The sequence below is a fragment of the Streptopelia decaocto genome (genome assembly GCF_964273445.1).
Source record: "Streptopelia decaocto genome assembly, chromosome: 2".
Lineage (NCBI taxonomy): Eukaryota > Metazoa > Chordata > Aves > Columbiformes > Columbidae > Streptopelia > Streptopelia decaocto.
This window is the reverse complement of record NC_138655.1, coordinates 131,653,963-131,674,547: the sequence shown is the minus strand read 5'-3', so window position 1 is coordinate 131,674,547 and position 20,585 is coordinate 131,653,963. Positions and strand designations below refer to the sequence as shown.

At 38.6% G+C, this 20,585-nt stretch overlaps 1 protein-coding gene across 5 annotated transcripts in view; it reads left to right on the top strand.

The window, feature by feature from the left end:
• HDAC9 (histone deacetylase 9) overlaps positions 1-20,585 on the top strand; it is a gene marked incomplete at its 3' end in the record, with an annotated part of 428,033 nt that overhangs the window by 234,679 nt on the left and 172,769 nt on the right. For 3 of the 5 annotated variants that reach the window (XM_082043858.1, XM_082043857.1, XM_082043856.1), the window contains exons 10-11: positions 276-493; positions 8,693-11,252. In XM_082043858.1, coding sequence (XP_081899984.1) covers positions 276-493; positions 8,693-9,013 — 539 coding nt within the window. Of the gene's footprint in view, positions 1-275; positions 494-8,692; positions 11,253-20,585 lie in introns of those variants that run through there. The other 2 variants (XM_082043859.1, XM_082043855.1) reach the window with 1 other exon arrangement.

Genomic DNA, 20,585 nt, shown 5'->3' with positions numbered 1-20,585 from the left:
AGTATCTTTGTTTTCCCCCTTTAGTGATTCTGCTCCAGTCTGTTAGCCTGAAAGAATTCCATGATTGCAGAAAAGGGAAAATGATTACTTCATCACATTCTTTTGCAGCTGCTGAACTTCCCAGCGTGGCGAGGCACGTGGTACGTGTCCCGCTGCATCAGCGCTGATGCAGAGTTCTGCAATATACACCCCTTTAGTCACTGAAAGCTTTCTCTCCTATTAGAACGATTAGTTTGTTGTTCTTCACACGGGAGTGAAATGTCCCTGTTTTGCAGGAGCAGTTCCTCTTCATCCACAGTCTCCTTTAGCAGTGAAGGAGAGAGTCTCACCTGGCATAAGAGCTGCTCACAAACTGCCTCGTCACAGGCCGCTGAATCGAACCCAGTCAGCTCCTCTTCCTCAGAGCACTTTGGCCCAGCTGGTCATCCAGCAGCAACATCAACAATTTTTGGAGAAGCAGAAACAGTACCAGCAGCAGATCCACATGAATAAGGTGAGTTCCCAAAGTAAGGAATTTCACATAAACGTGAAGGCTGAAAACTAAGAAGGAAATTTAGGTATCGGTTCCATGTGGCCACAGTCAGTAGACAGTTTCTTGCAGAAATGTCTTGTTTAAGCATAGTTTGTGTATACATTTGTGTGGTGTATAGATATTCACTTTCAGCCTTCTGAAATATGCTACAAAGGTAATTTGTGGTTCTTGACAGCAGTTAGAATACAATTCAACAAAATAGGGTTCAAAGCATCTTACAGGTTTAAATTACAGGTGGTTTCCTCTTGAACGCTAAATGATGCCTTAAAGACTACTAGATTACTATCCAACTTTTTAATGGTCACTTTTTAGCTTTAGCAATCATTCCATGCAGCTGCCTTTGAATGGTATGTTAAGCTTTCTCATTGTGGATTAGTATTTGGAATAAGTATATAACTCATTTGAACTCAGTCAGCTAATTAAATTTATCCTTTTTTGTGTAAGAAACTTACTAAACATATGGAGAAATTTTTAATCATTTTTTATCAAACCAAACTTTCCTCTCTAAGTCAGTTAGTAACATGAAAGTTTATAATCTATATGGGGATATAAAATTGCCATGTAAGGAGAAAGACAAGAATGTGCTATTGCTAACATCAGGTACAGAGTTGAATTGCACCCCTCTTGCCCTGTAGAGTAATACCTTATTCTGAGAGGGGGAAAGAAGTAAAGGGACCATCCATTAAGAAACAAGGAGCAGCAGAATCTAAACAGATTTATCAGGAGCTAACGCTTCTACAACAAATGCGATGTTGTTCCCTGCTCTAAATTAAATATCCAAGTAATTAAATGCTTTTGTCTGGAAAATGTTTTTCTGCACTTACTACATAGCTTTCCAAAATTTTTTTGCTGGAGTTCCTCTAGTAATTCAAAGACACTGATCATGCATCTTTAGTTCTCTTTTTTTTGTTTGAGGGTTAATTAATAACTATATGTAAGAGACAATGGCAAAGAAGAAAAGATGAAAAGTGGGCATTCAGCCCTTATACCTAAGAGAAAAGAAAAAAATATAAAAAAAATCAATCCACCTTACTGCGTGAACTTCCCAGGGGGTACTGATTCTTTGGAATCTACTAAGAATTTCCAACAAAATTAGAAACAAACCTAGAGTTTAAGTACATAGTTTATACAGTGGTTTGGTTATTAAATCTTGTCTTAATTAGGAAAAATGAAGACCAGAAAACTTCAAAGTTCAGAGCTGATCCTTGCATGTTAACCCCTCTCAGCTTGGGTGTTTTGATTACTCAACTAGGACTCCAGTTGGCTTTTCTTTGAGTATGCATTCCATATGTTTAATCAAGATGGCATATGTATATCTTGTAGCCTCAGGTTTTGAAAATATTTCACCTGCCCTCAATTGTCTGAAGAGAAAAGAATTTTTACCAGTAAAGTACTGAGTCTTTGTGCTCTTTGTGGGTATTCACTACTAACTGATCAGTTCATGCATTCCTCACAAAGCAAGGAACCCCACTGACGTGTTTTTGTTAGATCGTATGCTTATTGACATAAATTCTACCATAGCATTTGGGGATATGTGCTGTGGCATATAGGGACATTTGTCCTGAGTGTGAAAATCAAACCTGAGTTGCGTAAACATATTCCTAGTCACATAGGACTAGAAATGCATTGCACCTCAGAAGAACTAAGCTGGATAAGGAAGTAAAAAGACTGCAGTTGCTTTGGAATAATGCTTGTTTCAGTAACCTTTTTTTTTTTTTCTGAGTTAAACCACAATGAAAATATATGTTAAGGAGAATGATTCCCTCTCATACACGAAATACACTTTCATTCTCATGTGGTTGTTTCTGATGAAGAGACAAAAGAATTCCTTTTTTAAATCCTGGTGAACCTAGCTTTTATTCTCTGAAGTATAGGCTATACACATATGCAGGTAGTAGAAACTTAAGTTTGTCCTAGGGCCTTTAGCTGCCTCAAACCTCTGCAACCTACTTCCTTTGCCTTCATTGCGAACAGGAACTCATCAGAGCAGCAAACACCCAAGGAGGAATAGGATCGTCCTGCAGCCACAGCAGCAGCAGGTTATCAGTGAATGAAAGTGGTTCATCAGGCTTTACAGTTTGCAGCATCCAGGTTCTTCTGCAGCACTGTTCTCTGGAGAACAATTCTGATGAATACTACTAAAAAAAGTGTCAGTGCTCTAATCACATATCTATCCTCTGCAAGAATACTGAAAGCTGGGGGGGTTTCTTACATACTTAAAAGAAACTTTATTTTTTAAAACTGGAATTTAAGGGCAGCCCTTAGGCAAGAGAGTGATGAAAGATCAAATCAATGAGGGTTTTGAGTACTGAATTTAAAGCTATATTCTTTAACCGTTTAAACTAAAGGTTTAGATTGAACACCTGCACCTGCATAAGGTTTTTGAACTCTGATAGCATGGTGGAATATATTTTGTTCCTCCTTAAAATTTGCCTCTATTTTTAGTTGAAGTTATTTGTTCATTATATAATTTGCATGGCTTTACAATCAAACTTAAACTCTGCAAAGTTATTTGAACCTTAAAACTATAGGTATTCTGGACCACGTAGCAGAGCAACACAATATCTTCCCATTTGCTAGGCCAAATCTGGGCATGTATCAAGTGAACACATGCACTTGTTATTTTTCATTGTTCTGTCCATTACTCTTTGGCTCATAGGCTGTATAATGAGATCTTCGAAGAGGTCTAATTCCCTCCATTTCAGTCATGAAAAATGTAGTGGGGTTTGGTTTGGCTGGGTTTTTTGTTTAGGTGATTGGTTGATTTTTTTCTGTTTTGTTTTGGTTTTAATAGCAAATACTCAAATATTCTCTTAAAAGTTTTGGTGAGAAAGACCAGAACCTTTTTAAGCTGACAAGACTGAAATGCCAGTTGATCAAGCACTTAGAACAAGTTAATACCTTCCTTTCCTTTTCTCTTTCTCTTTCCTTTTCTTCCTTATGTTTAGGACTTCAAGTACTTAAAGCTTTAATATATTCCAACTAAACACAGTATTTGAATGTTTGCCCTGAACTAAGATGATATGGAATGTGTCAGCACTCCCTGAAAGATGTTTTTGGTCAGATCTTTTTGCAGACATATAGGTGAATCTTTCTTTAACAACAGAAAAGGAAGAGTTTCTTCCTACCTCATTGATCTTGTATTTATCTTGTATTAAAAGTCATTTCTTTTCTTTGAGAAAAGAATATACTTCAGCAGCAAGCCTGTGCTGCTGTGAGGGTGATAACAAGCAAAATCTAACATAGGTCAAAGGTAAAGAATTCCCGTGGATCATTTCCATTCTGAAAAGAAACAAATCATTGCCAAGAGGTGTGCCTCTGTCCTTAATAACAAAGAGAAGATCCCCTATGGATTATTTCTGGTCAGCTGTCAGATGCCAGGCTTTTGATGTGGGAAACGGTATACGTCTCCACTGAAGTCTGACATCTATACCTGCGGGATCTAGTATGCTGACCTCCTGAAAACATTCTGCAAATGTTGACATCCCAGCCAAAAGTAGGTAGAAACCCTCATCCCAGCTTTCTGAGCTAAAAATAATAATGAATGTGCAGTAACCTGAACTCCACTTGTCTTAGGGAAGATCATCTTTGCCATTGTCAGCTTTAATATACTTCTGTCTAAATGACAGCCTATTTCCTTATAAGGCCCTTTGATCACTATTGCAGATCTTCATTCTGCTCAATAAAGGGAATCAAAAGTCTGAAACCCCCAGCTAAAATTATTGCAGTTGGATACAAAAAGACCATTGCTACATAAAAACCTTAAAATCTTGATGTTATTTGTGTATCTCTGTGTCTAGAAAGCGTTGACCCTGCGACTTCTAGGAAAGGCATTTTGACGATTTGTTTTCAATGGTAAAAACCTTGTCTGTATTAGAGTATTAAAGGTTAAATAATGGGGCAGTTGGTAGTGTGCACTGAAGTATGGGAGCAGAATGGATAATATTAAAGCTTAGATAAGGAGTACCTGAATTTCAGTTTTTATTCTGGGATGTTAGTTGGTTTAAAGCATCTTTGTGTAGGGAATCAGTGACTGGGCAAGACTGTGCAGTAAAAAATGCATGATAAAAAATATATAGGAAGTGAAAATTTCTTAGTGCTTTGGATAGTGATTGTAATTGACCAATATCAGTTAAAAAATAATATGGAAAAGTAGGAAGATTATTTGTTGTCAATAGGAATATTGAAAAGGTACGGTTACAACCAGATTAATCATGCACTTCTCTGAATGATATTTTATGAAATACAGAAGACTGAATCAGCTTCAGCTGGGGTAAATTAATCTAGTTTCTTTACATATATTACAACTGAAGGTTTGGCTTTCCAGCTGTCACATCTGACTGGCATCTTTTGAAGGTGAGAGGTGGAACATTTCTTCTTTTAAATATTGCTTATAGCAGGGGATTATTTGGACAAAACTATAGCAGCGGCAGACTATGTTTGGCACTGAAAAATGCCCAGAGTCTTTTCTCCCTTATTAAGAACTAATGTTTAAGCCACAATGCAGAAGAATGATTCTGATAGATAAATACATCCCTTAGAAATGTTGTGCTACATGAATAACAGACACAAGCGGGTGCCACGTTGTTTCAGTAGATGTAACAACATACATAGCTGATCAAAGTAATCATATAGCCATAGGAGAGGAGAAAAAGTGTGCTCCATAAGTACATACATGACTTCTTAGAAATGGCCACCATGTATTTAAAATAAACAGTTCATTAAGGAAAGAAATGTATGGGGTTGCTGTTGCAGAATTTTGTGCTTTGTCTCTTTGTAAAGATATTTTATTTAAAATATGGTGTTTTTACAAGAGCTTATCATTACAAAGGAGAAAAAAAGGCAGGAGCTGCTACTGAAGGACTTATAAAATGGTCTGTTGCAATGTCAGATTATTCATACTTAGCCTTCCATTTTTCTGTAGAAGCAAGTAGGTTATATTGCGTTTGATGTCTCTTTTGGTTGGACTCTTGCAGTTATACAACAGAGTTGATGTCTGTAAATGCTTCCTCTCCTGCTGCCCCTATTTACTTTGGCTCATGCATATCCCTTACAGTTTAATTTCCTGAAAATAAAAGGGAAAAAAAATATAGGTTACATTAACATGAAACCATTTTTTTGAGCGATGCCTTTAGTTGGAATACCAATAACAGTAATGTCTACTGGTTAAAGAAGACCAATCTGTATAACTCTAATTTATTAGTGAAACAAAACATGGGTTTATTATTATTTTTAAATCTAGTCTTATTAGAACTTAGATTAAGTGATCACTTTTCCAATATCAAATATATGCATAAAAATGAGGATATAAAGTGAAAGATTTAAACATTAAGTGTAAGCAGAAGTATCCAGCTGCACAGTGAAAGGACTTGAGCAGTGTTTCACTCAGGACTCATTTTCTGCCATGTAATCCAGCTTTAGATAGAGAGATAAGATAGAAATATTGACTCTAAGCTGATATCTTTGCATGTCTCCAGATAAGTAATTTTCCACGGTAGTACCAGAAGATATCAAATAAGATGTTTCTGACTTAGGAGAGCTGAACAGTCTCCTGGTAATGCTACTAATGTAATTACTGGAATAAGATGGGGCCAAGCTGCCTTTAAAAACCACCTTAACAAATATGAAAACATGGTGGTGATACAGAGAAACGAGTCAGCTGTGGTTTAGCAGACTGAGCAGCAGGAGTGTTTTTTAGGTTTTACCCCCACCATGACGACCACCGTGTTTTCTCATGCTCTGTCATGCAAGAGAACATGACTATAGCACCTCATAGCCCCTTGCCTGAGGCTGAGTAAAGTCACAATGTAAAGGATGGTTTTAATAAGATTTTGCAGTAAAGATGATAATATGATTGCACTTTGTAAAATCTACTGTGTAAATATATAAAGACTTTAATTTCACAGAGTTTTAGAAAATTTAATTTGTTTAGCTCCTCCTGTTGCAGAAGGCTAGAGCAAACTGCCTGCTGACTTCCATGGCCTGTGAGCAGTCTCCAAAACAGGAACACCGCAAAGTGAAATGCACACAAATACCGCTCCACTCTCCACAGCCCCCTTACATGTGCTTGCATCACTCCACTGATGACATGCAAAAAGCGTTTGAAGATGTTCCACATATGGATTATATACTGCAGTCCATCATGTGTTTTTTCAGAAAGCTCATCAGCAGATCTGTGCCACACAGCAGCATGAAGAAGAAAGAGCCTGACATAGGAGTGAAAAAGCATAAAAGAGAGCAGTAGTGAGCTAAATATGTCTCTTTGCTGTGGACATGCACTAATTTTCTCTTGGCTCCCCCTGCAGAATAACCCACCTGATGTCAAGTAACTGGCACAGGGAATGGCTTACAGATGGATGAGCATCAGTGACTCTCATAGCTGTACAAGATTATCTGTCACACAGATGTTTCAGCTTGAGTTTGCTTGCTCACAGCCAGCCAAGCAACCAGCCCTGCCTTGCTTTTCTTGTTTGAGGAGTGGAGGGAGTTTGCCCACAGGTGTTTAACTGAGTGACAGAGAAGTATACCTGAGCCGAATACACGTGGTTAACTTCAGTGCCTTCTTGGTCAGTGTCATCCCCTGAGAAACAACTGGGAGAGATTTATGGGTTTGATCTGAGAAATTTCCCAGATGCTGCTTATTAAAAGGAGACAATCTGCTTTAGTTACAGCAGTAAGGATTCCCCAGCTTAGAGCATGCCACCTGCAGCAGGCAGGATACACGTGTTGTGATTTGCCAGTTACTACAATAATGAAAAGGGATTTTTTTGTTTGTTTCTTTTTAGTAAGCCATTAAAGTCTCATTACTTCTCAAAAATGAAGGTTTGCTGTGACCAAAGCCTGTAGACTTCCCTTATGGAATTTGTTTCTCTGCTGATGGAAGGCTTATGCATCAGAGCATCAACTGGAACTGGACAAACAAATCTTTCAACTCTTGTTGGCTTTGTGGGAGTTCCTGAATCCAGCTGTAGGTTCTTGATCATAGTTTACATGACAACCCTGCGCTTCACTAGGGTGGTGTTTTTCTATGTGCATTAGCAAGCAGAATAAAGCTAGACAGTCCATGGTTTGTGACAAAAACAGCTGTACAGAAGCCATCCAGTAACTCAGAATATAGTACTAGCTAAAATTCCATTTGAAAGAATTGATGGTAGGGAAGGCAAGTCGGAAGAGCAGAGTGTCTAAAAATAATGGTAAGAGGTGTGTTTTTTCCCCCCTCTTAGTATATTTGGCTTTGGTGATACAAATCAAGTGGGCCAGTTGAATAATTGATAATTACTCATTTGACCGTGCAGATGCTTACTCACTCGTCTGATTTGTGCCTCTTTCAACAAAGTGGGGATTTTTTTCAGTTTTGGCTTTTTGGACTACATCTGGACTATTTTAGAGTACATTTTGCTGCATCTTAAATAGTAAAACATAAAAACGTACTTGATTGCAACACTCAGGCATCTGGCACCTCAGCAGAGCTTTACAATGGCAGTTAATGGTGTAAAACCAATATTGTCTGGGTAGCTGTGTTATATCATCACTGCTGAAACTGGGATACTTGTACCGTGCATGAAGAAAGCTGTAGTCTTTCCAGTCAGGGACAGCCATGCTTGTAGTATCTTTGTGCCACAGGAGAGGGGACTGACACCAGCTCTTTATCACAACTCGTTTGTTGCCTTTCAGAGCCTTGGTGCTTCGATTGATGGAGAGGCTTGTGTGAACATTCCCTCATTTGCTTGTAACAAATATTAACCAGATTGCTAATTGCCTTTTACCTTAGACTTCCTTTATTATTTTGTATTGTGGAAGGTGAACTCTAATATACTTTAATCAATTTCTGCATTTGTTTGAAGAGGATGAAGGGAGACTGATTTCTCTTAGTAACCAGCTGTGAGAGTGTAAGAGACGCATAGTGTTTTCAGTATTCTGACACATTTTTAGTTTAGTATAGCATGCGCTACGTACATGATGCTTTCTACTGCAGAAAAACAAGTGACCTTTTCCTTAGGAACTTTGCTTCTTTTTTTCCCTGTATATTAATATTTCAGCAACGAATCACTACCTGGGTTTCTGCAGAAGCTTTAATTTTGTCTGTGCAAATCTGGTACTTCTCAGTGTTCGGCATCAGTGAAAGGAGTCAATAATTGCGTTCCCTCCTTCTCTTTCCAGATGCTCTCTAAGTCCATCGAGCAGCTGAAGCAGCCTGGCAGTCACCTGGAGGAAGCTGAAGAAGAGCTTCACAGCGACCACTCGATGCAGGAGGAGCGAGGTCCCGCCAGCGGTGCCAGCGTTAGGGCTGAGAGCAGCGGCGCTGCCGTGGATGACAGAATAGGACAGCAGGTGGGGGCTGTGAAAGTCAAAGAGGAGCCACCGGACAGTGATGAGGATGTTCAAACCCAGCAAATGGAATCTGGGGAGCAAGCTGCTTTTATGCAACAGGTAATAGGCAAAGATATAGCTCCAGGATTTGTAATTAAGGTTATTATCTGAACATCATGTGCGTTTTCTAGGCTTTGATAAGCAATTGTGGTTTGATTCACTGATCTAGCAAATCCTGATTTACTGTTTAAATAATCTAACAAAGGCAGAAGTGTTGTATGCACACTTGAAAAGCTCATTCTTATGGCCACTAATTGATAAAATACCTGTTGCAGTCAATTATTCTACATAAATCTTTGCATAATAGCTGATAGACTTTGTATTAGCTCAGGATTACTTTACATCGCTTAGTTCTAGTGAAAGAGAACTCGTGTCACGTAGGTTGTTGAGATCAGCAATTGCTGGAATTAGTTTCCAGACCTGATTGATGAAACATTCTTCTTTGATTTTGAATCCTCTGACTTTTGCTTTGAGCTATCTGTATATACTGTATCATACTGTAGTCTTGAACACTGTTAACATTAGGGTAATTATTTCCCCAGTAGACAGGTACTGACTGCTATATCAGTGGTCTCAGGCTGGTGTATAAAGTATAATTCAGAGAAGAATACAAGAGGCAAGGCACGGCACTGTTTAAAAATGGCTTTTTTTTGTTGTTTTTTTTTGCACTGCTTAGTTAACTTCTCATTCTGTCTTATTTGATGAAACTATCTGCAGAGACATCCTTCAGTGAGAAGCGAAATGCAGCATTAGGTTCCAATCAGTTGTTAGGATATTGCAGGAAAAGCACAGAACTGTTATTGTTATCATCCGATATCCAGTCGCTTGTGGGTTTTTGTTTTGTTTTTAACAAAGACTAATCATACAATATCGCATAACCTTTACCGCTAGGTCTCATGGACAAATACTAAAAATAAGGGCTGTGCATAAAATGCCAGCTTGGCAAAAAGAAACCTCAGCTTGTTGGCGAGCGTTTGACCAGCGCTGAGTCAAGCGTGGTGCAGCCAGCGAGCTGGCGTCCCCTTCCCTGGCTGCGACATCAGAGCGGGGCGGGATGCGGTGCAAGGGCGCTGTTTATTTAAGTCGATACTTTGTCAGGTCCCCGCTGTTCTCCAGCAGAAAAGTGATTTTGGGAGGGGGGAGAGGAAATGCCTTATGGAAACAGGAAGCCCAAGTGATTCATGTGCTGAGGAATGCGGGGCGGGGGGGGATGGGGCAGCGCTCCCTCTGTTTTTAAAGGCACTCTATGAATTGATTTATTGTCAAAGAAAATAACAAAGCGAGTAGGGAAATTGTTAAGGAAGCTTTCCAGTGAAACATTTCCTTCATATTCCCTTTTGATATGTTTACCTTGTTTTATAGGTTTACTTTTGTTAAGCTAGTTAAAGATTCATTGTATTAAGGTCCCCTTTAATATGGATAATCCCAAACTGACCTGGAATCCTTGTCAGGTTTTTTTTCTATTAAAAATATTTATATTTCTAAAGCTGAGGTATTTTAAGGTGCAGTATCCTGTTTCAAAAGAGATAGCTGTTTTGCCAAATGTAGAAATTGTTCTCAAATATGTTAGTAGCATGTGTTGTTTACATATGCTCTAATACTATTAAATCTCTTCTAAAATGTTGCAACTTCTAAAGATACATTATCCTTTTTCCTAGAAAGTCTACAAACAAATGACTAAATAGTTGCTATATAATGAAACGCCTCTTGAAACATAAAGATCATCTTAGAGATGGAAGACTTATTAATTGAGAAAATGTAGGTGATTTTTATGTGTGCTTCATATTTGAACATAAATATTTCTCCACTTTGGATGAAAAAAACACATTCACATTAAAAAAAAAAAAAAAAAAAAAAAGTAACTACATGTTTTTCCCATTCTGTATAATTTTCGTTTTATTTAAAACCTGACATAAGCCTCAACTAAAAGGGATAGTGCATCTTTTAAAATAAATTTTATCTGGGGAGAAGTTTGCAAATGGAAAGACTTTTGTACAGTATCACTTCAAAGACATGTATTCACAAAGGACAAAAGATATTTTTATAGTGTCATTCAGGTGAGAAACCCCAGTACGTTAGTGAACTTTAATTTCAGAATCTTTCAAATTTAGACAAAACTAAAATAGAGAAACTACCTGGAACCAGTGAAAAGGAAAACTGGGTTTAAACAACCACATTTCTAATTGATAATTGTCTCTTACATTTTAAATCTACTGTATTTATTATAATTTGCACCCTTAGAGGTGATCTCTTGTTTTGTGTTGTAAATATATTCTGTTTGTATGTTCCCGTTTTTTTGCCTTCTGATATAAGTCTCTTCCTTTCTCAAATAAAGGTTTTTTTTAAAAGATCCCCTTTCAGATATCTGACTTTGTGTAAAGTTGATAACTTAGTTGTGCTTTTGCTTTGTATAACCAAATACGTTTACTACACATCGTTGAAACAATTCAGGCTTTCAGAAGCAAGGTTTTAATTACGCGATTCTTACAATGATTACACAAAGTCTTTTTTCAGTCTCTTGTTTTATCCTACATCAGTCATTATAAGTTTTAGTGAATGTGGAAATATTATTATTGCATGCTCATTTTCCCATCGTGGCATCTGTCTTGAACATGTGATCCTATGTTTTACCATATGGGAAAGGTAAAGGAAATCCTGGTTGCTTGGCTCCTGATTATCCAAAATTCAGATAATGAACTGAAATAATTTCCATGACATTTCTAAAATCTGCCTGGAACCCAAAATGTGTTGATCTGACACTGAACTTATACTGTCCTCTTCAGTGTTCCTCAAGACCTTTGCGAAACCAGAGTCCACCTGTAGATATGTGGGGGAGCAGGGAATCCACAGACTTTGCAGACTTTAAAGCAATTGTGTGAGATGGTGAAGTCCCACTTTAGAGAAACACCTAAGTGCTTCCATGAAGATGTCAGATGTTTTACTGCTTTGTGACATTTCCTGAACTTTGCTTCAGATCTACAGAGAGAAATAGTTTGTAATGCAAACCTACCTCTGTTGCTGAAGTACATGAATTATTATTCCCAAAAGAGTTCAGAAAATCGTTGCATTCTCCCTCTCCTAACTGTTTATTTCAATTGCAAAAGCTCCTAAGAGCATTGATTCTGGTGTAATTTTAACTAAAATAAAATGCTTTCAAAAACATGTAAGAATAAATATTTGCGTAAATCAAATTGAATTATTTTCACTGATATACCAACAAAGTAATGTGTTCTCAATAATAAACCTCAAAAAACATTAAAAAGTCAGGGTTTAGCTTAGGAAACCTTAAAACTAGCATTAATTTTATACTGCTTGCCCTATTGTTTATTATGGATTTAGAATCTTGTATCTATAAATCATGCTTTCAATAGGGATTTTATTGAGGTGCCTTTTGTTTAAATACTTATGTTGGAATTAGAAGAGCAGCCTTAACTGTTTCAAATTTACAATATTCCTGTTTTGGAGGCTACACCTAGATTTTTCTAGGAATTGTGGGGGTTTTTTGGGCTTTTTTTGAACCATAGATGCTTATTCTGTCCTGTTGTCCAAAAAATAAAGCCAAATAAGAAGTAATTGGTACTAAATGAGGGAAAATGCTTCATAATATTCATATACTTAAGACAGACACACATTACTGGAATGCAGATACTATACCATTAGCCTTTTTTTGTCTTCTGGCATTAACAAAATTGACTTAAAAGCTGAATTCCTCAGCAAAGAAGCACCACTCCAGACACTATCACCACCACTCATCCTTTCTTTTCAGCAACTCATTCATTCACTATCTTCATTCCATTTTCATTATCATCAGGATCGCTAATTTACTTAAGTCAACTATACCCTGTTTTTATCTTCACTGGCATTCTGAGGTAAAAATCTATAAACATTAGTCCCAAGCACCAATCTAAAAATGTGCACTTATTTCTTCCCCTTATGAACACATCACAATTTGCAGCCAAAATTAGCTGAGTTAATTTCCTTGTTGTATTCTGTCCCACTAGCAGCATGTCCTACTTATCCACTTAAGAGATGTTTGTTTGCTTTTCATTGATTTGTTTAGTTTCTGATTTCCTTATTCAGTTCCCATCATCTGGGTGGTAGTGAGGCTTCTATACCTCATTTATCAGTGGAGGAATATAGCTTAGAGCATCATATGCTGAATTGCTGCTCAGGCAAACAGAAGAGGAGCATCCTGGATAAAGTTATCATATCTGCACTAGAGCAATAATTCCAGTGATTTTTGTGGAATTGTACCACTGTATTTGTTGGACACTGTACTTTACATTTGGTTGATTTTTGTGCTTTGCATTTGTTTTGGGTTTTGGTTTTGTTTTGGTTGTTTTTCTCTTCTAATTCAGCCTAATTTGGAATTAGATTTAAAGGCAAAAAATACAATTAGCTCAACCTGCAAAGCCAGCAGAAAGGCCGGGTTTCTTGGCCACACTCATGCACCCATGCCCACAAGCAGGACTGGGAAGGGGCATCCTTTAGGAGTGTCCTGGTTTCTAGTCCCCGTTTGCTGAGCTCGTGTCACATTCCTCCTGCTTAGTTTGATTCTGGCCCTATAACTCATCTAGCCCATACAGGATGACTTCCCTGGCTACCTGTGGGCACACACAGCTGTTGGAGACCCCAAGGGTTACTTCTTCAGCAGCTGAAAGTCAGAAGGGTAGGAGCTTAGTAACTTGAAATCATTCTTCAGCAATGTCTAATTCCCTGTGGCGACTACACAGGGGCCTTAGTAGCTACATAGGTTTTGATGGACCAGATACTTACTTGGAAGTGATTCAGTGCTTAAATGAGCTGATCGAGATGTTTTGAATCTGACCGTGGAGCCTTTGTGACATTTGTTTTACTTCACATTTCCGTAGTTGCCTCGAAGTGATTGTATTGACTCTAACATAGCCCTGAAACATAAGGACAGTTGGTTGATGTGCTGTTAGAAGCACCCTTCTGCACACTTGGTCCTTCCAAGGTGGTAGCACATTACGACGTATTTGGCCTTGAGAAGTGCTATGAAGGGCAGGAGAAATGGAAAAGTAAGTTTTTAACAATGCCAGATTTCCCAAGATAACGTCTGCCTTCTCTCCTCCCTCCTTCCCTGGAATGATGTACCTGCTGTCCTATATATCCTAGCTCAGTTAATCTTTTTTAGGCTACCTTAGTTCCTCTCTTACTGGCTTAAGGATTTAATGGAGACAACTAACCTTGTGCTGTTCTGCCCTTCCTCAAGTCTGTGAGTGCAGAGATCCTGCATAACACAAGCTGACACTACGATTTCTGGGATCAAACTTGAGCCGTAGACTGTCTGGATGGAGGGGGATGATAGACATGGAGGGCAGTGTACTGGATTTGTTTTGTGAAAATTAGTCATCCATCTACATGCAAAGAAGACCCATCTAAATACTTAGCCAGCTTTCTGTAATCTTTACTCTGAAGGTCTTGTCCATCTGTATCAAGTTTTCAACTGTAGTCTTTAAAAATGTAGTTTTCTATCAAATGCTGCAGGAAGAATAATTAATTCTCTAGTGTTTTGTTTTGGGTGTTTTTTGTTTTTTTTTAATGCCACTTCTGTGTGAAAGTGCATAATGATTAAAATAATCAGAAGTCATTTTTCTTTCCCAGTTGGTTTTGCAAATGATCCACTTTTTCATAAATTATTTCAAATCTACTTTCTTAATAATTGCCAAGGAGATTGTTATTTTTGTGTGTCTCTCGTATTCTAAACTTTCAGGTACAGAAGGCACTAAGAATCAGCACAAAATTAAAACAAGAACTGAATTGTCTGACCAACCATGTCGTATTGCAAAATAGCATTTCACAGATACCTGCACAGAATAATATTGAGAGTGCTTTTTCTTTTTTGATCCCATATTTTTTTATACAATCATTTTGCTTGGAAGAGACCCTCGAGATCATCGAGCCCAACAAGTTTATGCTGCTTTTCCTCCTGCAGATACTCATGATGGCAACACCTTGATACTTCTGTTACTGCTCCCCCTTTTATTAGAAAACACAGCATGTAAGGAGATGACTGAGACAGCATTAGGCAGAATTAGTTAATCAGGGGTACCTAACTCACATAAATCCAAACTCTTTAAGTCCAGATCCCAGTAATTATCACTTCACATTTTGACAGTCAGATGATATTACTTTCATACCATTGGGCAATTTACCGTTTCCTATATCAGACAGCATGGGGTTTTATTATTATTGTCATTGAAGAGGATTATGTGTTCTTGGAAAGCTGTTTCTTTAAATGCTTCATTTTTGGAAGGATCCTGTTTTGTCCTCTGAATGTCTCTCTCTGTCAGACACACAAGCTTTCTTTTTCCTCCTTCCCTTAATATACGAGACTGAATAAATGCACATTGCAGTATAGCGCTGGCTAAAGCTTTATAAAGCTCTGTTGTTTAATGCCCTGGAAGAGCAGCCCAGCCCAAATGCCTTTGAGACATAGGTGCTCTAATGCAGAAAGCAGTGCATAATCTGTCTCCTCTCATGTTCTGGCCTGTGACCTCTTGAGTCCCAGGAGACCGAGGAGGTCTTTCTGTTCATACTGCCTGTATTTCCTCAACAAAGGGTCTTGTGAAAATTACAGCTATGACATAGCAGCAACACAGTGATGCCAAGGGCTTAAGGAGGCTCAGGTTCTCTATAAAGCAGCTAGTGAAGCCTGGAGGATCCAGTCTCCAACATTTTCCTTAGTCTTTTTATTTTGCCCCCATCAAGAAGGGAACTGTGGTAGTTTTTAGGTGGCAGCTTGCAGATTTTTAAAGCCAATCTCTATTATTGAACAGACCCAAATGGAGCACAGGGCAGAAATTGAGAAATGCTCTCCCCTGTGCACAGAGGGATAGCTACCAAGACCACTGCTTGTAAGGCTTGCTCTCCTAGATCTTCCTCTACTGAAAATACAAGTTGAAGAGTTAGTACACATCAGAGAACGTGGTTCCATCACTCAGCTACCTAACTCTACACAGGGGCAGGTGGTGATCAGGTTTCCCTTATTTCTCACCCATTTTGACATCTTGCCTTATGGCATCAAATCCCCCAAGCCCAACAGCACATCCCTTGCTATCCTTTTTTTTTTTTTTTTCAGCAACTGTCTGGTTCTCACAATTTTCCTACATTTGTTTATGTCTTTTGTCATGTTTCTGCATAGATTTTAGTCTTCTGAAGTTACTGGCTTTATACAGAGAGTTTCAATCTTCTTTGTTAGTGTTTCTAACAGAAGAATTAAAATGGCAACACAGGAACCATCACCATGGGCTCAGCCCAGGGACACCTCACTTGAATAGCTCTGGTTTGGCCATTTCTGCATGTAAATAGGCTTTGCTGAAGATGCTAATGATTTCAGTTAAGATATGTGCACCATTACTGTTTGAGCTGTGTGAGCAAACTTTTTCATAAGAATGTCCATCCCTTCTCAGGCAGGCTCTGAGAACACAAACAGGCAAAAAAAAGGGGGGTGGGGGGGAAGGGCAGGAGCAAGAGTCATTCCTACAGCAAGAGACTGCGAATGAGCAGGGGGGCTGTTACTTATCCATGTTGATGGATAACACACTAATGAAGCACGCTGCTCATTTTCCAAGGTCGTCTCTGAGAAGCTGGATTATTATAATCAACTGCTTTCAAGTTAGTGACTATTATATGTCATTCTTATAGATGCTTGTTCTCTCCTGTAAAAGAAGTAATCATTTATTTCAATCTCTCTGGCCCTTTCCCTCCAGCTTTTAATGAAACAAGACTCAAAGCACATTAACTCAGTTTCATTTTCAAGGTCTGCTTTTGTGCAAGAATCCATACTTTGGTAAGAAGCTATGTCAGGGGTGAGCTGACCAGGAGGTGCTTTGCAGTTGACATGCTGAAGCCCACACTTCTTCCCAGCTCCATCTGGGATGGCTCTGTGGAGCGATCCAGTAGCTGCACTCTTGAGCCTTGCGCTGTTTCATTGGCAAGCGGTTCCCACAGCCACTGACCACTGAGATGCTTTCAGGCTGTGAAATCAGCTGGCATAAAACACATTCAGTCAGAGAAGAGGCAGTCTGGTGGGATTCTGTACCTGCGGAAGCACCGTGTGTGCGAAGCTGCTGTTGTAAAGGTGAGCTACAGATGGTCACCACAGAGACACAGTTTCATAATGCAGTTTCCTTCATTGGGTTTTCAGTACCCAATCCTAGAGGCCTGAAAGGATACTGTGAACTTAGCTGGTCAATGATGGCAAAGAGTCAGTGTTTGGTTCTCTTTCATATTGTCATGGCCACCTGCACATTTAGTGTCATTGCAAAAAGCAGAACATTAAGTTATAAACAGGTGCTCATAATGGGTTAGGTCCATTAGAGAAGAAAAATTTTTGGAAGCTCTTTACATATTCTTACCAGGATCAACTCTGCTGTGTCCACCTGCTCTTCTGCATGATTACTTCAGCTAGTAAGGCATAACAAGTTATTATTCATGAAGTGCTGATATTTCCTATTTTTCCTTTCTTATGCTTTAATATGGATGCTAAATATTGAAAAGAAAAAAGAGGTGAGGGATTTAGGGATAGAGAAGGATTTGGTAAGTTGGAAAGGAGGGACCCAGTCCCACTGGGTTAGTTGCATTCAACCTGCAGAATCCTGTAAATGCAACAGTAACTTTTTGTCAAGAAGGACCAATATGTGTGTAATTTGCTCTTCTGTGTTGCAAAGTTCATCCATTGAACTAAGAGCTTGAGACTAACAAAACAAAGAGATTCAAGCCATAGAGCTGACTAGAAAGCAGAGATACTCTATGCAAAATAAGAAGCTGGAAAATACTGCATCACACCTTGACCCCTACCAAAAAACAGATCCACTCCTCAGCTATTACATTCTCCACGGATCTCTATTACAGCACCAGCAATGAACAGCTACTGCTTAGTATTGCAGCTATACCCAATCCCTGTGCTGAAGGAGGTCCTCAGGGCTTACAGTGGGTCTTCGAAATGAGGAATAGGAATCAGACAGGAGAAACAAAACCATCCAAGTCCGTTAGTCTCAGTGATTCACCAAGGGCATCACTAACAGAAAATCCAAATTATTGTTTTTAGCATTGGCAGAAGCTACTGGACTAAATTGCACATGCTGTGGTAGTTCACAGGGACAGAGGCTCCTCACAGCGTATAGCTTGTGTCCCTAAAGCGGGTTATACTGGAGAAGCACCAAAAGGTGTAACGTAGAGCTGCTGTCCAATAACATATTTTGCAAAAACAGAACAGTTATACCCAAAGCTACCACAGTGTTTCTCCCCTTCAGTGAATAACTCCTCACCAGAAGATTCCTCAGCCCCTCCTGCCTCCCGTGCCCATCGTGCAGACATCACCTGCTGTACCAGCCCCTCTGCCAAGCCCTCCACATTTGACTCATCTGTGATGGTCAGAAGGTGTAAGAGAAGGAAGGGCCGTGAGCCTTAATTTACTGCTGCCTAACACACAGGCCTGGCCACTCCGTGGTGGGGTTGGCTCCTGACAGGGAAGGGACAGTGGCTGGAGACCAAGGCCAGCCAGGGAGCAGGGACAGCAGAGGGAGAGGTGTCCTCCTCACTCCAGCACTACTGTGGGACGTAATGGTGAGGGGAGGCAGAGGAGGTGAAGCAACAACCATAAAACATCTTACAGGACACCTTGTCGTCATTAAACTTAGTTATTAAGATAGATAAAGATGGATTATCTAAAATGGTTACAAAATTATCCAGTATATATTGCACTAGAACATGGTAGATACATTTTAAACAAACTTTCATGGACAGGTTTTTATGTGAGATGGTTTTCCCCAAATTCTTAATTCTCTTCATGTTAAGAGCATTTTGCAGTCTTCAGAATTTATAATCTATAGGAAATGTTCCTCTGTCATCTTGTAAAAATCTTGAGGACAGGACATTTAAATCAGTGACCTCATTGATTAATAGCTCCTTCCAACTTACTTAAAGCCTTTCCCCTATTTAAAAAACAAACAAACAAACAAACCCATAACAAAACAGAAGTACCAGGGATTTAATTTGGCATCAAACACTGAAAGATGAGTCAGAAATAGATGAGCAAGTGTTCTAGTTGATCTTAATGCTGCAGTGACAAGTAAATTCAAGGATGACAGATGATCCCACTGACTAGCAGTTCTTCTGACTGTATTATGGCATGGTTAAACATGCTGTCTTCTCTTAATAGCTGGCCATGAAAACTAAGAAATTTGAGTTCAAATTGCTGTGGAAAACAGAACTAAAGCAAAATTTCCTTTAATACATGTTTGGCCCTATTGCAAAAGACTAACAGAAGTATGTTATGATCTCAGTTTGTAAGATACCCCAGATATTTCTTTTAACTTTACTTGGAGGATTTTATTTTTTTTTCCCTCTGAATTGGACCATCAGCACTACTCTCCATTGTAAAGCCAGTAATACTTCCTGACTGTTCACATGCTCAGGGCATTTTGAGCTGCACCTTTAATAATAAATAAGGAATTAACTTGTTGGACATTTCAGGCCAATGACCAAAGCCAGGGAGCCTGGTGAGTGTGCTACTATATTCCCTTTATTTTTGTGGGCATCATGCGTTTTAAAATGGCTCTACATTTCCCTGAACCAATGTAATATAAAAGATTTACTGTTACAGTTTGTGTGTGGCCAGGCAATGGCATATGGAAAACATGTTTCCTGCTATTTAATTTAATTACTCTAATCACGTGCCAGCCCCGGGGCATGTCATTTTGGACCTCTGAGGCTCTTTGTCTGTCAAAGAGATGGACAATATCTTGGCTTTGTTTAGTTGCTCTGCAGGCTGCAGATAAAACCACTGAAATACTGACTGTTTGTTTAACCAAAACTTTGCATTTTAACCATTTGGCTTTGATTTTTTGTTTTACAAGAAAAGATGACATTTTGGCCTTGGTGAGCTGAAAAGGAAATATTAGGGATATGAAGAAGAACTGTCACTTTCGGGGCTTAATAGATGAAAAAGAATACTCTAGCCTTCTGGTCAGAAATCAGCTTTGTTAGCAGAAACTTAAGACATGCATTGCTGTTATTTTAGAGTTGCCTTTTAGCAAGGGCAGCTGGAAGAAACCTGTTTATATCTGCTCCTTCCTAATACGGTTAGCCCTTCATTCAGTAGTTTCAGTAGATTTGCATTTCTTTCATTTTAATAGATTAAATCGTAATGGGTAAAGTCAATTCAGATTCCATCACAAGTAGTCATAGCAATAATGCTGCATCCAGGGATAAGTTAGCTTTTATGTTAACACTCTACCGTTATTTTTATATAAGAAATATCTGAAAATCACAGCTTTAAGTCTTTTGACAAAAAATTAAGAGCAGATAGATTACAGTATTTCATTCATATTATAAACGCCAAACCTCAGAGAAATTAAGCATACACGTATCTTTGAGTATATGCTTAACACCACCAACTTCCCTGCGTTGTAAGCAAGTGCTCAAGTCCACTTTTTCCTGCATCCAGAAGGGATACCAGAAATTACTTTAGACTATATAAAGATATAATTTCTAATGATCATATTGTCAGAAGAGGAAAGAATAAGAACAAGCTTTTAATCAAATTAGTATCATTTTTAAGGAATTACTACACATAGAAAGATTTCTCTATTCTTACATTTTTGGAAACTGAATGGACTTCAGTTACTGTAAGTTTCAACAGTAAATTAATCTACCT